The sequence below is a fragment of the Nuphar pumila genome, chromosome 10, assembly GCF_984573655.1.
Source record: "Nuphar pumila chromosome 10, dmNupPumi1.hap1.1, whole genome shotgun sequence".
NCBI classification, from domain to species: domain Eukaryota; kingdom Viridiplantae; phylum Streptophyta; class Magnoliopsida; order Nymphaeales; family Nymphaeaceae; genus Nuphar; species Nuphar pumila.
In genome coordinates this window covers 106,526,785-106,541,457 of record NC_143258.1, presented here as the reverse complement: position 1 = coordinate 106,541,457, position 14,673 = coordinate 106,526,785, and the positions used below count along the sequence as shown (strand labels likewise).

General features: G+C 39.0%; 1 protein-coding gene and 1 pseudogene across 1 annotated transcript; one reads left to right on the top strand and one right to left on the bottom strand.

The window, feature by feature from the left end:
- Positions 1-4,001: 4,001 nt before the first annotated feature.
- On the top strand, positions 4,002-4,340 carry LOC149827793 (spliceosome-associated protein 130 A pseudogene; annotated as a pseudogene).
- Positions 4,341-5,468: 1,128 nt separating this feature from the next.
- On the bottom strand, positions 5,469-14,273 carry LOC149827792 (small ribosomal subunit protein uS19). The gene is made up of 4 exons (XM_090019641.1): positions 14,161-14,273; positions 13,915-14,060; positions 13,749-13,806; positions 5,469-5,923 (listed from the first exon to the last, which is right to left on the bottom strand). The coding sequence occupies exons 1-4, from the start codon at positions 14,161-14,163 to the stop codon at positions 5,675-5,677; spliced, it is 456 nt and encodes a 151-aa protein (XP_089875767.1). The 5' UTR covers positions 14,164-14,273; the 3' UTR covers positions 5,469-5,674.
- Between the last annotated feature and the right edge of the window lie 400 nt (positions 14,274-14,673).

Here is a 14,673-nt window from a genome sequence, read left to right as displayed (position 1 = left end):
TCAATCTAACACCTCCAATCTTATCCAAACACGTCATAATAAAAAATTAATGATCTTGACCCCCTTTTTTTCCTTATTTTTTGGGTGTTGTGAAGCTAAAACTCTAAGGATTCCCACGTCATTTTAGTGGCGTGTTGCTGGTGACACAAGTCGGACACGCTTTAACACGCTGACACGATTCAAAAACATAGTTATTTTTGTAGTATGAAATATATATTAAATATCAAAAATAGTTTTTTATTTGTTAAAAATAAAAAACTATCTGCATTATCGTGACAGTTTTTAAAACCTCTTATAAGTCATGTCATGAATCGGGTCACAGCGGTATTTTTGACAGTTTTTTTTTTTTATTTTTACTCGGAGAAACCACCCCAGGATCATAGACCTATTAGCTCTGGCTCTGCCTGCCGTACTAACGGTCCTTATGAAACCAAGTCAGGACAACCAGTTTTTTTTAGACAGCTTTCTATCCAGTGGACCTTGGACCCTAAACATCACTTATGTCCAATTGAATAGGATCCAAACAGGCTAATATCGGTTAACATCACGCATATACCTGTTGTATATAGTTGTTGTTTTATTGATCTAAATCCAAACCCAATTTAAATCTAAAGTTAAAGCTCGATTTCAAATTTGACATTGTGATGCTAAAATTGATAAAATGGTTCAAATTTGATTGATTCTCCTTTTTTTACGAGTATATTTAAAAGATATCTGTATACCATTTGAACCTAAATAGATCTAAATTTTTCATGTCAGCATGTCTAATCACATTCAGCTACGCGTATGAAATGCCCTCTTCCTGATCCAATTACCAAAATGGATCTGTTTACATATACAAATGGATTGGATATGAGGTCACGCTTGACCAGGCATGAGAGAGAGAGAGAGAGCATCTTACTCCTAAGTTCATTTTTCATGAGAAATTGTTGTGTTAGCATCCCTTTCCCTGTTTATGGGGAGTACACCCAGATTCAAATTCAAGGGCACCGCTCCTATATTTTAAGCCATTGTTGTCACATGTTAGTTGACGAACATCCCCACCCTTAGCCAGGAATGCCAAGCACTTGTGAGCTCGAATGCTAATTCTTAATTAAAAGAAAAAAACCAAATGCAAACACATCTGTCCATGCCTGCAAATTTAACCTTATGGTTTTCTTAGAAGGGATCATACCATAATCAAGTTTTTTTGAGGTAAAATCTTTTTTTGACACAGTGGGCTGTTGATTTTTGAAACCCTTGAAAATCTTTCTTACGCGTCCTAATCATGTGATTGAAAACATATTTTTTTCCTGAGCAGGCCATGTAGATTAGATATGATCATTTGATTGAAAAGTTCAAGGTTAATGGTACACACCAATACTTCAGGCACACCACCAATCTCTCTCTCTCTCTCTCTCTCTCTCTCTCTCTCTCTCTATATATATATATATATATATATATATATATATATATATATATATATATCAAATGACCGTTATTCTGGACCGATTGCATGCTTTCCTGTCAAACAAGTATGATGGAGAACGCGTTGACAGGTTTTGAAATTGCCCACAGCGGGAAGCAGAGAAGGACGTGCAAGCCGGAGCCATGGAGACCATGCATAAATCAGGTGGTTTGGGGGCCTTCTTCGGTGGTCATTGTGCAAACTTTTTTAGGTCCCTACCTACCATTCCCCACCTTACATCACAAGGGGAAAAGAAAGAAAAAGTTCGCCCTTATAAACAGTTACAGTAATGCTAACCAAATCACGCTATAAACTTTTTACAACCAATTTTGTGTTTGAATCAGATCAGGATTCTACTCAAGTTTAGTTGTGTGGAATGTATCTTTTCATGGGCATGTTGCCCAATCTGGGGTGCTCTCTATGTCCTATGGTGAGATAACAAACAACTTTTCCGATGAAGAAATCATTGTAGACCATACAGAAGGAATTGCCCTAGTTGGAACTTGACTGAATTAGAAACTGGATGTTCACCGCCGTATGAAGTCTCCCGGATGTCACGCCTAAGAAGGTATTGTAACCGTTTGGATGATGCCCAGAACCTGGCTTTGCCCTCTAAACGGACTTTTTTGGCACCGTTTTGCTTGATGCCAAAACTTGGTTTCCTAGGGCACATTTGATCCATCGGACAAACACCGCATGGGCAGGATGCGATGTGTTTGTCCTGAACGCGCCAGTGGCACCCCTGGAGCATCCCGCCAAACCCAACTGTGCAGGATGCAGCACAGCATATTTTGTCCGCACATATCAAACGAGGGACACAGCCCTGGCAGGGACCCGTTAGTCCCCGCCCAGGCACATCAAACCTCAAAATACCGGGTATTGGAAACAGTACCCCATCAGTTTTTTCAACCTGCTTTCCTTCACCCTCATCGTTCCCCTCTCACACCACCGTCCCCTCTCTTAACCACCATCAGCCATTTTCCGGATAGCAGCTGGAAAATGACTGGACCGGTACCGCCTGCCGTGGGTGGTATCGGCCTGGCTATTTTCTGGTCAGTATCTTGCCAGAATTTTTATTTTTTTCAATTTTAAAGGAGGCCAGCTAGCCATTTTTCGACCACCCACCAGCCAGAAAAAGGCTAGCTTCCATTTTCTTTATTTTTAGTGGTGTTTCAGCCATTTTCCAACCACCCACCTGGCAGAAAAGTGTTGGGATGGTGTCATCTTTCATGGGTGACACCAACCCGGCATCTTTTTTCTGTTTTTAGCTGTTTTTATAATATTCTGGCCAACCACAGGCTGAAAAATGGCCGAGATGTTGCTGCTCAGTGCTGCCTGAGCAAGGCCCTCAGCTATTTTCCAGCAAGTGGGTGGCCGGAAAATGGACAGCCTCATTTTTTAACTTTTTCTGATTTTTTTCTTTATCTTTTAGTTGTCACCCAAACACCTTATAATCTATGTTTTTGGCAAACCAAGTTAGACAAAAAACCTGGTTTTGTCCCGTCATCCAAACAGGGCCTTAGGTTATGCTGGATGCATACCCTAATAAGTAATAGTTGACTCTCAAAAAAAAATTTAATAGTTGTCCTGCACCCTCTGCTCCAACTGTAGTTATCATAATGGAGTAAGTAAATTTAATGATCCCCCAAGTCAGCAAAGAGAAAACGACAATACATCTTGGTGAAGTAGTGATCGGTAAACCAGCCATAAATTCAGCCACATCCAAATTACATGCACATTTATGGCTATGGGCAATTTCATCACGCAATCAATCAACCTTCATTCCTGAGAGAAGCAAGCGATATGGGACCCTGACATTTGAAAGGTCTAAACATAGTACCCCAATGCTTTGAGCCAGACAAAATGAAACATACCTGAAATTGTGAAAATAGGAACCACAAAATTTGGAGGTAAAATTTATTCAAACAACAAGATCAACTCACGGCTGTCACCTGAGTACAGGTGCGGAGTGAGTTACAACACGGCAAAAATGTGGGTAAGGGGACATAATTATATATATTCACATGAATACAAAATAAACTGAATATAATCTAAATATATATATTATATACCAGAGAGAAAGAGAGAGTTTGGGTCTAGATTATGTATGAATACTTATATTAGGATCCATATTAAAAATCCTTTTTATCTTAAAAAAGAGAAAAAAAAAAGTTTGGGTCTAAATCAAGGTTGTTAAATGCGATGAGGCGAGGCGATGAGGCGAAGCGAGGCGTTGAGCATGTTATGAAGCGAGGTGTAAGCCTCGAGGCATTGGAGCGTAAGCTTTATGATCAATTGGGGTCCAATCGAACCCGATCCATTTTCACCCTCGAGTCCCCGACCCCTAGGGCATCCTCATCTCTCTCTCTCTCTCTCTCTCTCTCTCTCTCTCTCTCTCTCTCTCTCTCAACAACTCATAGGAAGCAACGACAAAATCCTCTTCTTCCCTAAAGAAAAGAAAAGAAAACCTTAGAAAGAAACAGAGAACGAAGAAGAAGAAAAGGAGGGAGTAAAGTGAAGATGGTCTTGGGAGGGTAGAGTGGCTCAAGGAAGGATGTATCTATACAGCCTGACGTTGCAGCGGGCGACTGGGGTGGTGTGCACGTTGCATGGCAGCTTCGTGAGTGGAAAAATGCAGGAGATCGTGGTGGCACGGGGAAAGGTGCCAGAGCTCCTCTGCCCCAATGACACTGGCAAGCTCCAGGCCCTCCTCTCCGTTGAGGTCTTCGGCGCCGTCCGCTACCTCGCCCAGTTCCGCCTCACCGGCTCCCAGAAGGACTACGTCGTTGTTGGGTCCGACTCCGGCCGCATCGTCATCCTCGAGTACAACAAGGAGTGCAACGCCTTCGACAAGGTCCACCAGGAGACCTTCGGCAAGTTCGGTTGTCATTGAATCGTCCCCTGTCAGTTCCTTGCCGTCGACCCTAAGGGCCGCGCCGTCATGATCGGCGCCTGCGAGAAGCAGAAGCTCGTCTATGTCCTCAACCGCGACACCGCTGCCCGCCTCACCATCTCCTCCCCTCTCGAGGCTCACAAGTCCCACACCCTCATCTACTACATCACTGTCGTCGACTGCGACAACTCCATCTTTGCCGCCATCAAGCTCGACTACTCCGATGCCGACCAGGACCCCTCCGGCCATGCTGCCATTGACGCTCAAAAGCATCTCACCTTCTACGAACTTGACCTCAGCTCTCCCACAAGTGGTCCAAGCCCATTGACAATGGCGCCAACCTGCATGTCACCATCTCTGGCGGCGGATTTTGGCAGGAAAGCAGCAGTTTGTAGGGACTACATAGATGTGTATGCTTAAGAAGCGAAGCGCGTTTCGACTTAAGGTGTGCGCTTCACATGAATGAAGCGTGCGTTTCAAGCCTGAAACGCCTCACTGCAACACCTCAGTACCTTGAGCGTGTGCTTCGCCTCTGAGGCATACACTTCAGGTACTGAGGCGTACACCTCTCGCAACACGGGTCTGAATTATGTATGGATTCATATCAACATCCATTCATATTAAACTTTTTTAGCTTCATTGACCAGATTTGGACTTGTCCAAACTTGGTCAACGAAGACCCCTAATAAAAGGGAGAAGGGCATAACCCCAGGGCTTCTTTTTAATTTTCTCCCGGTTTGTTGCAGGAAGAAGTCCGCCACTGTCCCTCTCTCTAGATAGAGAGAGAGAGAGAGAGGGGGGGGGGGGAAGCCGAGAGGAAGCAGAGGTAAATAGAGAGTCAAGGGTTTTGGGAGGGCAAATTTTTTTTTCTCGGATACCAGGCATACCAGCGCTGCTGCCTGGTACCCGTGTCAACACAGGTACGGAGTGCAAACGCCGTGTCGCAGTAACATACATGCATGGTAAACATGCCACAGGCACGCCCTAAAGAACCCTGCATATTCTCAGAAGAGAAACACGCAACAGTGGGGGCAACTTTGCTCACAACCTCAACCTCATTGGTTACAGAATTTAATATGGACATCAACAATCACCTTATAGCTACTCTTTGACAAAAACTAGCCTCATGGAACCCCAAATTAAATTGTAATAAAGAAATTAAAAACATATTCAGCTAATTAGCTGTTACTGGACCAACAAAATGTACCATCGCTAGTCACATATCCGAAATAGCTAGTGCAGCCAAAATTTGTCTAATCAAAAGAGAAACAAATAAACACTACAAAGCATCCTCTGAGTTTCATTACCAAAATATAAAATCGGCAAAAACCATGTCACTTAAGAGGGATAAACCTAGACGAGTGGGTGGCACCAATGCCTGGCCTCCCGTGCTTGACAGGCTTGTAGCTTATGGAGAACTCTGCCAGGTAATGGCCGATCATCTCTGGCTTGATCTCAACCTGGTTAAAAGTCTTTCCATTGTACACTCCAATGATACTTCCGATCATTTCAGGCACAATAATCATGTTGCGCAAGTGGGTCCTCACTGGCTCAGGTTTTTCACCAGGTGGGGCTTCACGTTTCTGATTTACAATGCAAATAGACTAATAGTCAGAAACGAATGACAAATTTGCATACACAGCGGGCCAGAATAAGCATCAGCTACACTTGTACACAAAATCACTAACAAAGAAAACGATGAAGCACTGACAAATAACATCAATTCAGCTACATCTTATTAAAAATTTTCTTTGTAGTCTTAGCAAAGCTCATCTTATCATTCCACACAAAGAATTCATTGGTATTTATAAAATGGGACCAAAATGATATTTGCATAATAGCCCCTCCCACTTCAAATATTTGCAATTAACTTTTTGAGCTTGTTGGTTTGGCAAACAGCAAGAATATGAAGATCCAAATGGGGCCATCGAATATGGTCTGTGCAATTAATATGATCTGCGTTACCTACAGAATGTCCCCCCTTCCCAAGTTGTTATCCAACTTACACAGGCAAATAAGGCTTATCAACCTCTAGTAGTACTTGTCAACAATAAAGTTGCAATTGAATTAAAACCAGCTACACAAGGTGAAATTTTTTGGTATAAACCAGCTACAGTGATTGGCTTACAGTAGGCAACTTTTTTTTTCTTCAAAAATTCAGCTTATTAGAGTATCCAATGAACAAGCAGACAACAAGAATTATAATAAAAACAGCAAGAATTACTTGGTTGCAGAAAAGAAACAATAACAGTAATACTTTGAGAGAGAGAGAGAGCAAGTCATGTACTTGAGTATGAATACACCAAAAGTTCAAAACAATTCGTGAATATTGCAGCTTGGAGGTTTTCACACGCCAAAACAAGCAGGAAAGAATATTGCAGCCCTTTTACTTGAGTATGAATGCACACATACAAGTCATGTACACTGAATGAAACTGAAAAACCAATCAAAGCATATTGAACCACATAAATCCACCAAAAGCAAAGAGTTCTTTAGCAAAACATCAACGGTGAACCACCACCAAACAAACCCAACGCAAACCAATGAAATAGGCCACACACACACACACACACGCACGCACAATGCCACAAGCACAGGGATAGAGGAACACGTCATTTTTATGTAATTTTCTACTATGAGTGGCATATAATGGCACATGACACAAAGGTATGCTGGAGAGAGAGAGAGAGTACTCTTATCTCATTTAATAGGAGAATGGTTGCTTATTGTTTAACAACTATAACTATGCATTTATTTTCATTTAGGGCAGTTAAATTACCTGGAGAATTATATCAAAAAGTCAAATGTGTCCAATACAGAGTGGGACACACTGCTTTCTCCATATTGCATCATATATGGAAAAGCTTGCTCTCGGACTCCACAAACATGTCTCCATATACATGATTTGCGAAAATAATTTTTTGTGCTTCAATTCAAACAAATTACAAATGCCTTTGGATAAAATAATTCTGAATAAATTCATCTCTTGGACAATTTTCTCCAATGGATAAAAATGTCTAAGCAAACGAATTACACTTTAATAAAGAAGCAAATTCTTAACCAATATCATCAACTCTGTAAAATTGTTTGGACCAATAAAATGTTTTTCAGATAAAACTTATAACTAATGTTGTGCAAATTTTATCCATTTGGTAAGATTTTGCAGCTCACATTCACATGTTTTGCAGGTGAAGCATAGGTGAGATAAAATTAGATTTTATCTTCATCCAAAATTCTATTCAAAATGCACCTCTAGCTGAACATGCAAACAAAGACCCACTTAAGAAACCCTTTATGATAAACATAGGATTTCCACATTCATAGTGGTCATCAAATGCACAGTGCCAACATGGTATCAAATAAAGTATGTTTCCGAAATAATGCAAATTCCAAAGCACACAATTTTTAAAGACTTGATGGTTAATCATAGTAGTTTGAATCATACTTTCTCCGATAGCATCCGAGGTTAGAATGCCCACCAGGACTATCCAAACTTGACTGTATTAAAAAGAAAAAGAACTCCATAGTCTCATGCCCCCTTTAAAGTTTCAAGGTTAATTATCAATGACTACAATAAATACAGTCTGTATTATTAGTAACAGTCTTGATCAATTGACCAGGCACTATATCCCATTTATTTCCATCCACTGAATCCAAGACCTTCTCAGTTGAAAGGGAAGCGTTATTAATCTGAACCAACTCTCTCTATATCATCCACATTATACATATACCAGGTCTACCACCATTACCGATTGATCAAGAAGAAGAATCAAATGTTTTGAATCAGGATCCATGAGTGCCGTCAGTGGCAGACCAAGGGAAGCATCTTCTATCTAATCCTCGCGAATGAGACCTGAACATTTTTTGCCAGACTTGCCAGGTTTCCCTCCCTCCAATCAATAAAGATAATAAATATATACCTTTATCATCCTCATCCACCAACACGAGTAGAATCAAAAAACATAACATAATGTGAGACCACAATCTAAATCATCACAAAGCACAGTTTGTCCATATCTTCTTTTACCAATTCATCCATCAAAACTCTTGAAAACTGTATGCAGATAAACATAATTAAAAATGATATATCTTACAAAATAATGTCTGCTAAACTGTGTAACATGTACTTGAATTTGCCCAATGTACCCATATCGATGTCAATAATTTCAGGTGCTGCTGCTAGACGCATTTTGGTGCTTCTACATATAGCATCTTATGATACAAGGAGACATTGCATATTACCATGCACCTCTTATACTCTACTCTGTTTTTTCTTCATATCTTTTAGCAGATTTGAAGCAAAAAAATATTTGTTTGTGTATGTGAGAAGTATACTGATAGCACTCAGTTTGAATGCTATCAGAAATGGTGACTTAGGTGATGGTGTGTGTAAGAGAGAGAGAGAGAGAGAGAGAGAGAGAGAGAGAGAGAGAGTCAATCCATTCTTTCCTTAGGCAGGTCGTCCCCTAACTATTACAACCCTACTCGTAGTTATATCCTAATCACCTCAACTAGTATGGACCTATCACCACTAGAACCCAGCCCATGTTTGACCCATGCTCCATTATTGGCCCTTAGTAACTATTTACAATAATCCCTAGACCAACATTGTAAGTATCGTATGGTTACCTGTATCGATCGGGCCCAAACTAAGATATGTATCCTATCGTAAAAAATCATAATTTTTTGATAAAAAATTCCAAAAACAAGAAAAAACAGAAAAATAGCAAAAATCATAACACATGAAACAAACCATGCAACCGATAGCTGACAATGTAAATAAAAGGCAATTACATAATTTAAACATAATTAAAGCCTTAACAATATTAAATTCACATCCAAGTCATACTAAAATGTCATAAAGTCATAATTAAACTATTGAAAGTCCATGCTAACTAAAAACATCACATGTAACAAATGTCTTATCTACTAATCTTCATCTCTAAAGTTAAACTATAAATATCCTATTTTTTATAGGCCAAGAATTAAGACAAAAAATCCTTATTGTTGCATCTACCTGTCATGCCACCAACTCTTCATATTAGCACTTTTTTTTTGGCAAGTGGGTCATCATTACAATCTTCAGAATCTGGAACAATGGTTGGAAGTCCTTTGCATTTTTGCAACCTTCTTTCAATTGCTTCTAGTTTAACAATAGCATCAGCATGAAAAGTGATAGTAATAGATGGAGAATCACATGAACGTATTTTTTGACGAAGACCTATGATATGTTGCTTAAATCTATGCATCCCACCTACGAATAATAGCACCACAAACACACATTTCAATGATAACCCTGGTCATGGTATATCATTCATGCTTCTGTAGTATTGCCGTGCAAGATCATCTCTATTTCATGAATGTGAAGACGATGTCGAAAGATCTAAAATAAAACATAATCAATTAACCATAAAGTAAAAATATAGGCAAACATAAATATTTATTTAATAGGATCTCATTATGAGTTATTGAATGATAAGATGAGGAAAAATTATAAATTTTAGGTACAGTACCTAAGGGACCCGACGATGAAAAAACTATAAGGGATTGGCCTTGCTTATTTCTTTTAAGAAATGTATGAACGGTTCATTGATATTGACTAAGTGATTTCATCTTCACCTTGGAAGAAAAAAGATTGGTATTGGCACAATATGACCCAGTACCAGGAATCAATGAACCTGCCCTATCATTCCTCTTTCCAGTATACAAAATAGGAGACTTCACCAAATCAATTCTTATGATATATCAAATAAGATCATTTGCTGAAGTACTCTTACTTCAGTAGAAGAAGCTTGAACCTTTTTTGTCTTTATCCCAATTCAATAATAAAGTACGAACTAATTGAATACTTGTGTGGGAAATTCCTCGAATTGCTTTGCCATCCCCATAAAGGATATAATTGACAACTTGGAGTCACAAATTATCCTTTCCTTGTAACATATCCTTGGGGAAAAGCATTATTAGATTTCTCATACGCTATTTCATATGTCACTACGAGTTGTACTGAAACAAAATATTTTTTCTTGATAGGTGTGATCCATTGGACATAGACCCAATTTTTTGCATTCCCAATTTTTCCCCTTTGATCCCTTATCCATTTTTTTCTCGCTCCCAGTGCTATCAAGATACCAATGTGTCGGGATATCTTATTTGTTTCTCCAGGAAAATGGAAAGCTACAGAAAAGATTTCCAGTTCAATCTTTTTCTTTCTCTACTCGGACCAATCCACCTATTTGGCTTCTTGTATTAAACGTGATTTGTGTATCTACTCTAATGATACTGTTGTTCCGTACCATTATGAACGAATACTAGGACCAGATATGTACTTTGGGAATAACAAAAAATCGATCAAATTTCATTTGGTATTTCGGTCTAGATTCTTTCAGTCCTCTATACTCAATCAAACCCTCTTTTTTATGATTGAATCGACCTCTATGGTGCCATAATTGGTAATTCCTGAACTGCTTCTTTTGTATCATGAATCATCAAAATAAGCAAGAATACTATTTCTATGTAAAATACCATTTGCGGGTATTTCAACTGCAATACTAGTACTAGAACAGGGCATTAGTTCCTTCTCACATTCCGGATCATATTGGAATGGTACGATGAATCTATTACTTCGCCTCTTCGCCAATAAATAAGAATTTTCTCGAAAAATGGTGGGATATATGAAATCCCAATGCCCATTGGATATGACTCGCTCAAATCCTGTCGCATAATCAGAAATCCTCTGCCCTCTTTTCGACAGGGAATCTGAGCCAAACAATTGGTGTCTCACTCGATTATTATTAATCGAGAAGTCAGAAATATATCTCTCTTGGACAGAAAGATTTTGAACATTCATTTGATCTTGATCCTTGTGGAGTGAAAAAGGCACTCGATGGGATTTGCACAAACCTCCAAATAAGATCCATAAATGACTTGTTTTGGGTAAGAAATAAACATTACCGTGTGTATATTTGGGGGAATGGTACACATTGGTACTCTAATGCATTTCTCCCTCAGAGTTAGAATAAATATGTTTTTGAACCCTCTCTTTAAAATGGAAAGTGGATGTTCTAGCACGAATCTCAACAATCACTTGTTTTGATTCCACATATTGCTAATTTTGAACCATTCCAGCTCAAGCCTTTGTTTCAACATTCCAGCAACTGTTGCACCCATAGACTCGTGAATGGGCCGAGGTACCTGGCGTTGAGCAGAGGAGGCCGACCGACGAATGGGGATACGCTCGGCTAAGAGGCAGTGATTTCGCACTAAACCTTTGGGACGGTGCTTGTGCTCAGTAGAGGAGGCAGTCAGAACCCGTGAAGAAGGCAATCGTCACCGCCCCCACCTTCTCCTCTATTGTTTTCCCCTTTTGTAAAGGGGGAAACCTTAAGGGCCTTCCCCTTTGCACGAGAGGGTGAAAAAGAAAAAAATAAGAAGAAAAAGGGAAAAGGAAAGGAAAAGGAAAGAGAAATAAAAAGGAAAGAAAAGAAAAAAGGGAAAAGAAAGAAAGAAAAAACCAAAAAATGTGGGTTCTCAAACTCAGCCATTTTTGGATGAAATTATGTTACTACCTCCAATCTTTTCAGTTATTTTCGTTTGTGCCCCTCTGTTTTACTGAACAAAGGCTCTATTTTTTGGGATATTCCATAAATATACCTATTCTTTGAAAAATACTAGAGATAGGGTTATATTTTCTATTTTGTTCAAAACAATCTTGAAACTTTTCTAAAATTACAAAAAAACACTTAATTTTTTTCTATTTAACTCGGAAATTTTTTAATATTCTATTTTAGGGTTCAGTACTGATGTCTAGAAGACTATGGTCCATAAAAAAGGTATGGTTCATCATCATTGTCAAATGAAAAACTAATTAAATTGTATTTCTTTAAGATAGGCAAGTTGGGGTTAGGCAGACCCCCACCAGTTATACAACCATACCATTGGGATTTGAACTTGCAACATCCCAACACAAGGTGACGTGCACTTAATGCTCCTACCAAACAAACGGAGCCCCTTTTGATAAATCGTTTTGTTTTTATGAAACTAAAATAGTAGACATCCTATCACAAGTACTTTCCACGAAATATCTCTTACAACAAAATCCCAAGATTTTCCATTCACCAAAACAAACATGGACAATTAAACAATGGAGCATTTGTAATTTTGTTTAGTGCCAAACTACCAACAATAAGCTAAGGGGTAAAGATAGTTACTCTTAAGACTTAAGAGTGAGATATCCTATGTTTATCTCCATGCCATCTGTTTGTACCCTATGACACCATGATATTGTTCTTTTGCACTTCTTCTGTACCATCCACATAAATGCTGATGGACTCAACGTAACCGCCAAAAAAAAACTATTCATGACTGCTCAACAGCAGCAATAACAGAGGTCAGCTTCTGCTTGACTGGGTCCTTTTATAGACCTATAGACAATTGACACCTTAAGCACATCAGCATGACTATCCCTTCCAGCCTGAGTCACACAAATTCCATTTCACGTTCTGTTCCACATTCCCTTATATGCTACTCATTGGAAAGTTCATAAAAAAGGCCCTGTCCCCAGATCGACAGCTGTATCCATGTACATAGCTTCCAACCAAACAACTAATCAACAAGGCAAACACAAACACTCTACGAATTAGAATGCATTGCATGCCTCTATGCATCACAAGATTAAGTATAAAAGGTTCCAATTGAGATAAGTCAATTTTTTGAAGAAGCATAAAAGTTAAATGAAATAAGTCGATGCAATCCAATAGAGGAGAATACCAAAAATCAAACTACAACCACATTATGCATGTGCATGTAAGACATGTTAAAAACGAAAATCTGGTCAATCATCCATATTACACTCGCAAAAAATCAGCTTTAGGGCACATGAACAAAGCCAATTATTGTTAATCAAACTCTGTGGCACTATGATAACTGGAAGAAGCCTACACCATCATGCCATGGAAAACAATAGAGCAAGATTTCACAGCAAGCTCATGGCATTTATATTTTATAGTCATCAAACTACCCATCACAAAATCAAGAAGATAATGTTTTAGCATAATCAAATGGTACTTCCCTAAGCTGGTTAACACAACCACCGACTAAAGCTCAATCCCTATTGAAGCTCATGCGCATTGGGCGGATTTTTAAAATGCATATGAAGGTATGGGCAGAAAATCTTGTGTCTTCCTGGTTGCAATAATAACTCACCCATCTAGACCGAAATGATTAAAAAAACACTAAATTTTTGTTCAAAAATTTACTGCTAGCATTACTGAACATATCAGAAATCTTTCAAGCTTCCACAACCATAGCATAAAAAAGAATCTCAACGAAAACCAAATACCAATACACCGATCAAAAACGCCACCAAGAATTTTTTTAAAAACAAACAGATAAGGAAAAACGATCATTTACCGCTTTGCGCAATTTCTTGATCAAAGCCATCGGCTTTCTCTTCAAACCCCTCTGGAACCTACGCATTAACCGCGGAAAAAATGCCAAAGCATATCAAAAATTTAAAAAGATAAAAAGAGAGAGGAGCAGATCGAAAGGAGAGAAAAGACCGCAAAAACCGACGCACCGTCGCCGAGCCCGAGCATGGAAAAGCTTCACGAGCTCTTCCGTGGGCATGTCGAGGAGAGCGTCCAAATCGACCCCCCTGAAACTGAACTTCTTGAACGTCCTCCTCTTGGGCTGCCCTCCGGCGACCTCCGTCTCGGCATCCGCCTGCAAAACGGCCAAAACCCCCCAGAAAAAAAACCCGAAAAACTCATCAAGAAGTCCACGAAAACTATCATCCAAACCGGAAACCCTAGAAATTGCTTACCATGGCTTGAATCAACGAGGAAGAAGGAAACTAGAGAGAGGGAAAGGGGGAGTGCCGGCTTGAACCCTAGATCTGTATCGGCAAGAAACCTTAGAAAGGAGCGATAGGGTTTTAAGGGAAGACGGGCATGGGGTATTTATATAAGGCTGGTCAAGTGGGTCGGGTATCAGATCCAGCTTACGTCCTAGTCACAATATCTGGTAATTTTTTATAATCTCACAGGATTTTCAAAAAAATGCCCAACATAATCTCGAATACTTTCAAAATATCAACTATTTTGAAAATATTATGTTTTTATTGTGATATTATAGCATTATGAACGCATTATTTATACTTTTATATACATTTGATATTTTTAATATTTTTTCCTTATTTTCCTTTTTTTATATTTTTTAATTTGTCACAAGATTTTCGTTGTATCTTCAATCTTAACTTTTGATGAGTAAACATTCACTTAAAAAATAATTAACTTTTAAAAAATCCACTCATCTAGTAGGGGTGACTCATAAATGT

What these genes read in the sequence shown, in the direction of transcription:
- LOC149827792 (XM_090019641.1), bottom strand. An exon ending in CATGCTCGGGCTCGGCGACG is followed by an intron (nt 13,807 to 13,914) that starts GTGCGTCGGTTT and finishes GTTAATGCGTAG; the next exon opens with GTTCCAGAGGGGTTTGAAGA. An exon ending in TCAAGAAATTGCGCAAAGCG is followed by an intron (nt 5,924 to 13,748) that starts GTAAATGATCGT and finishes ATTGTAAATCAG; the next exon opens with AAACGTGAAGCCCCACCTGG.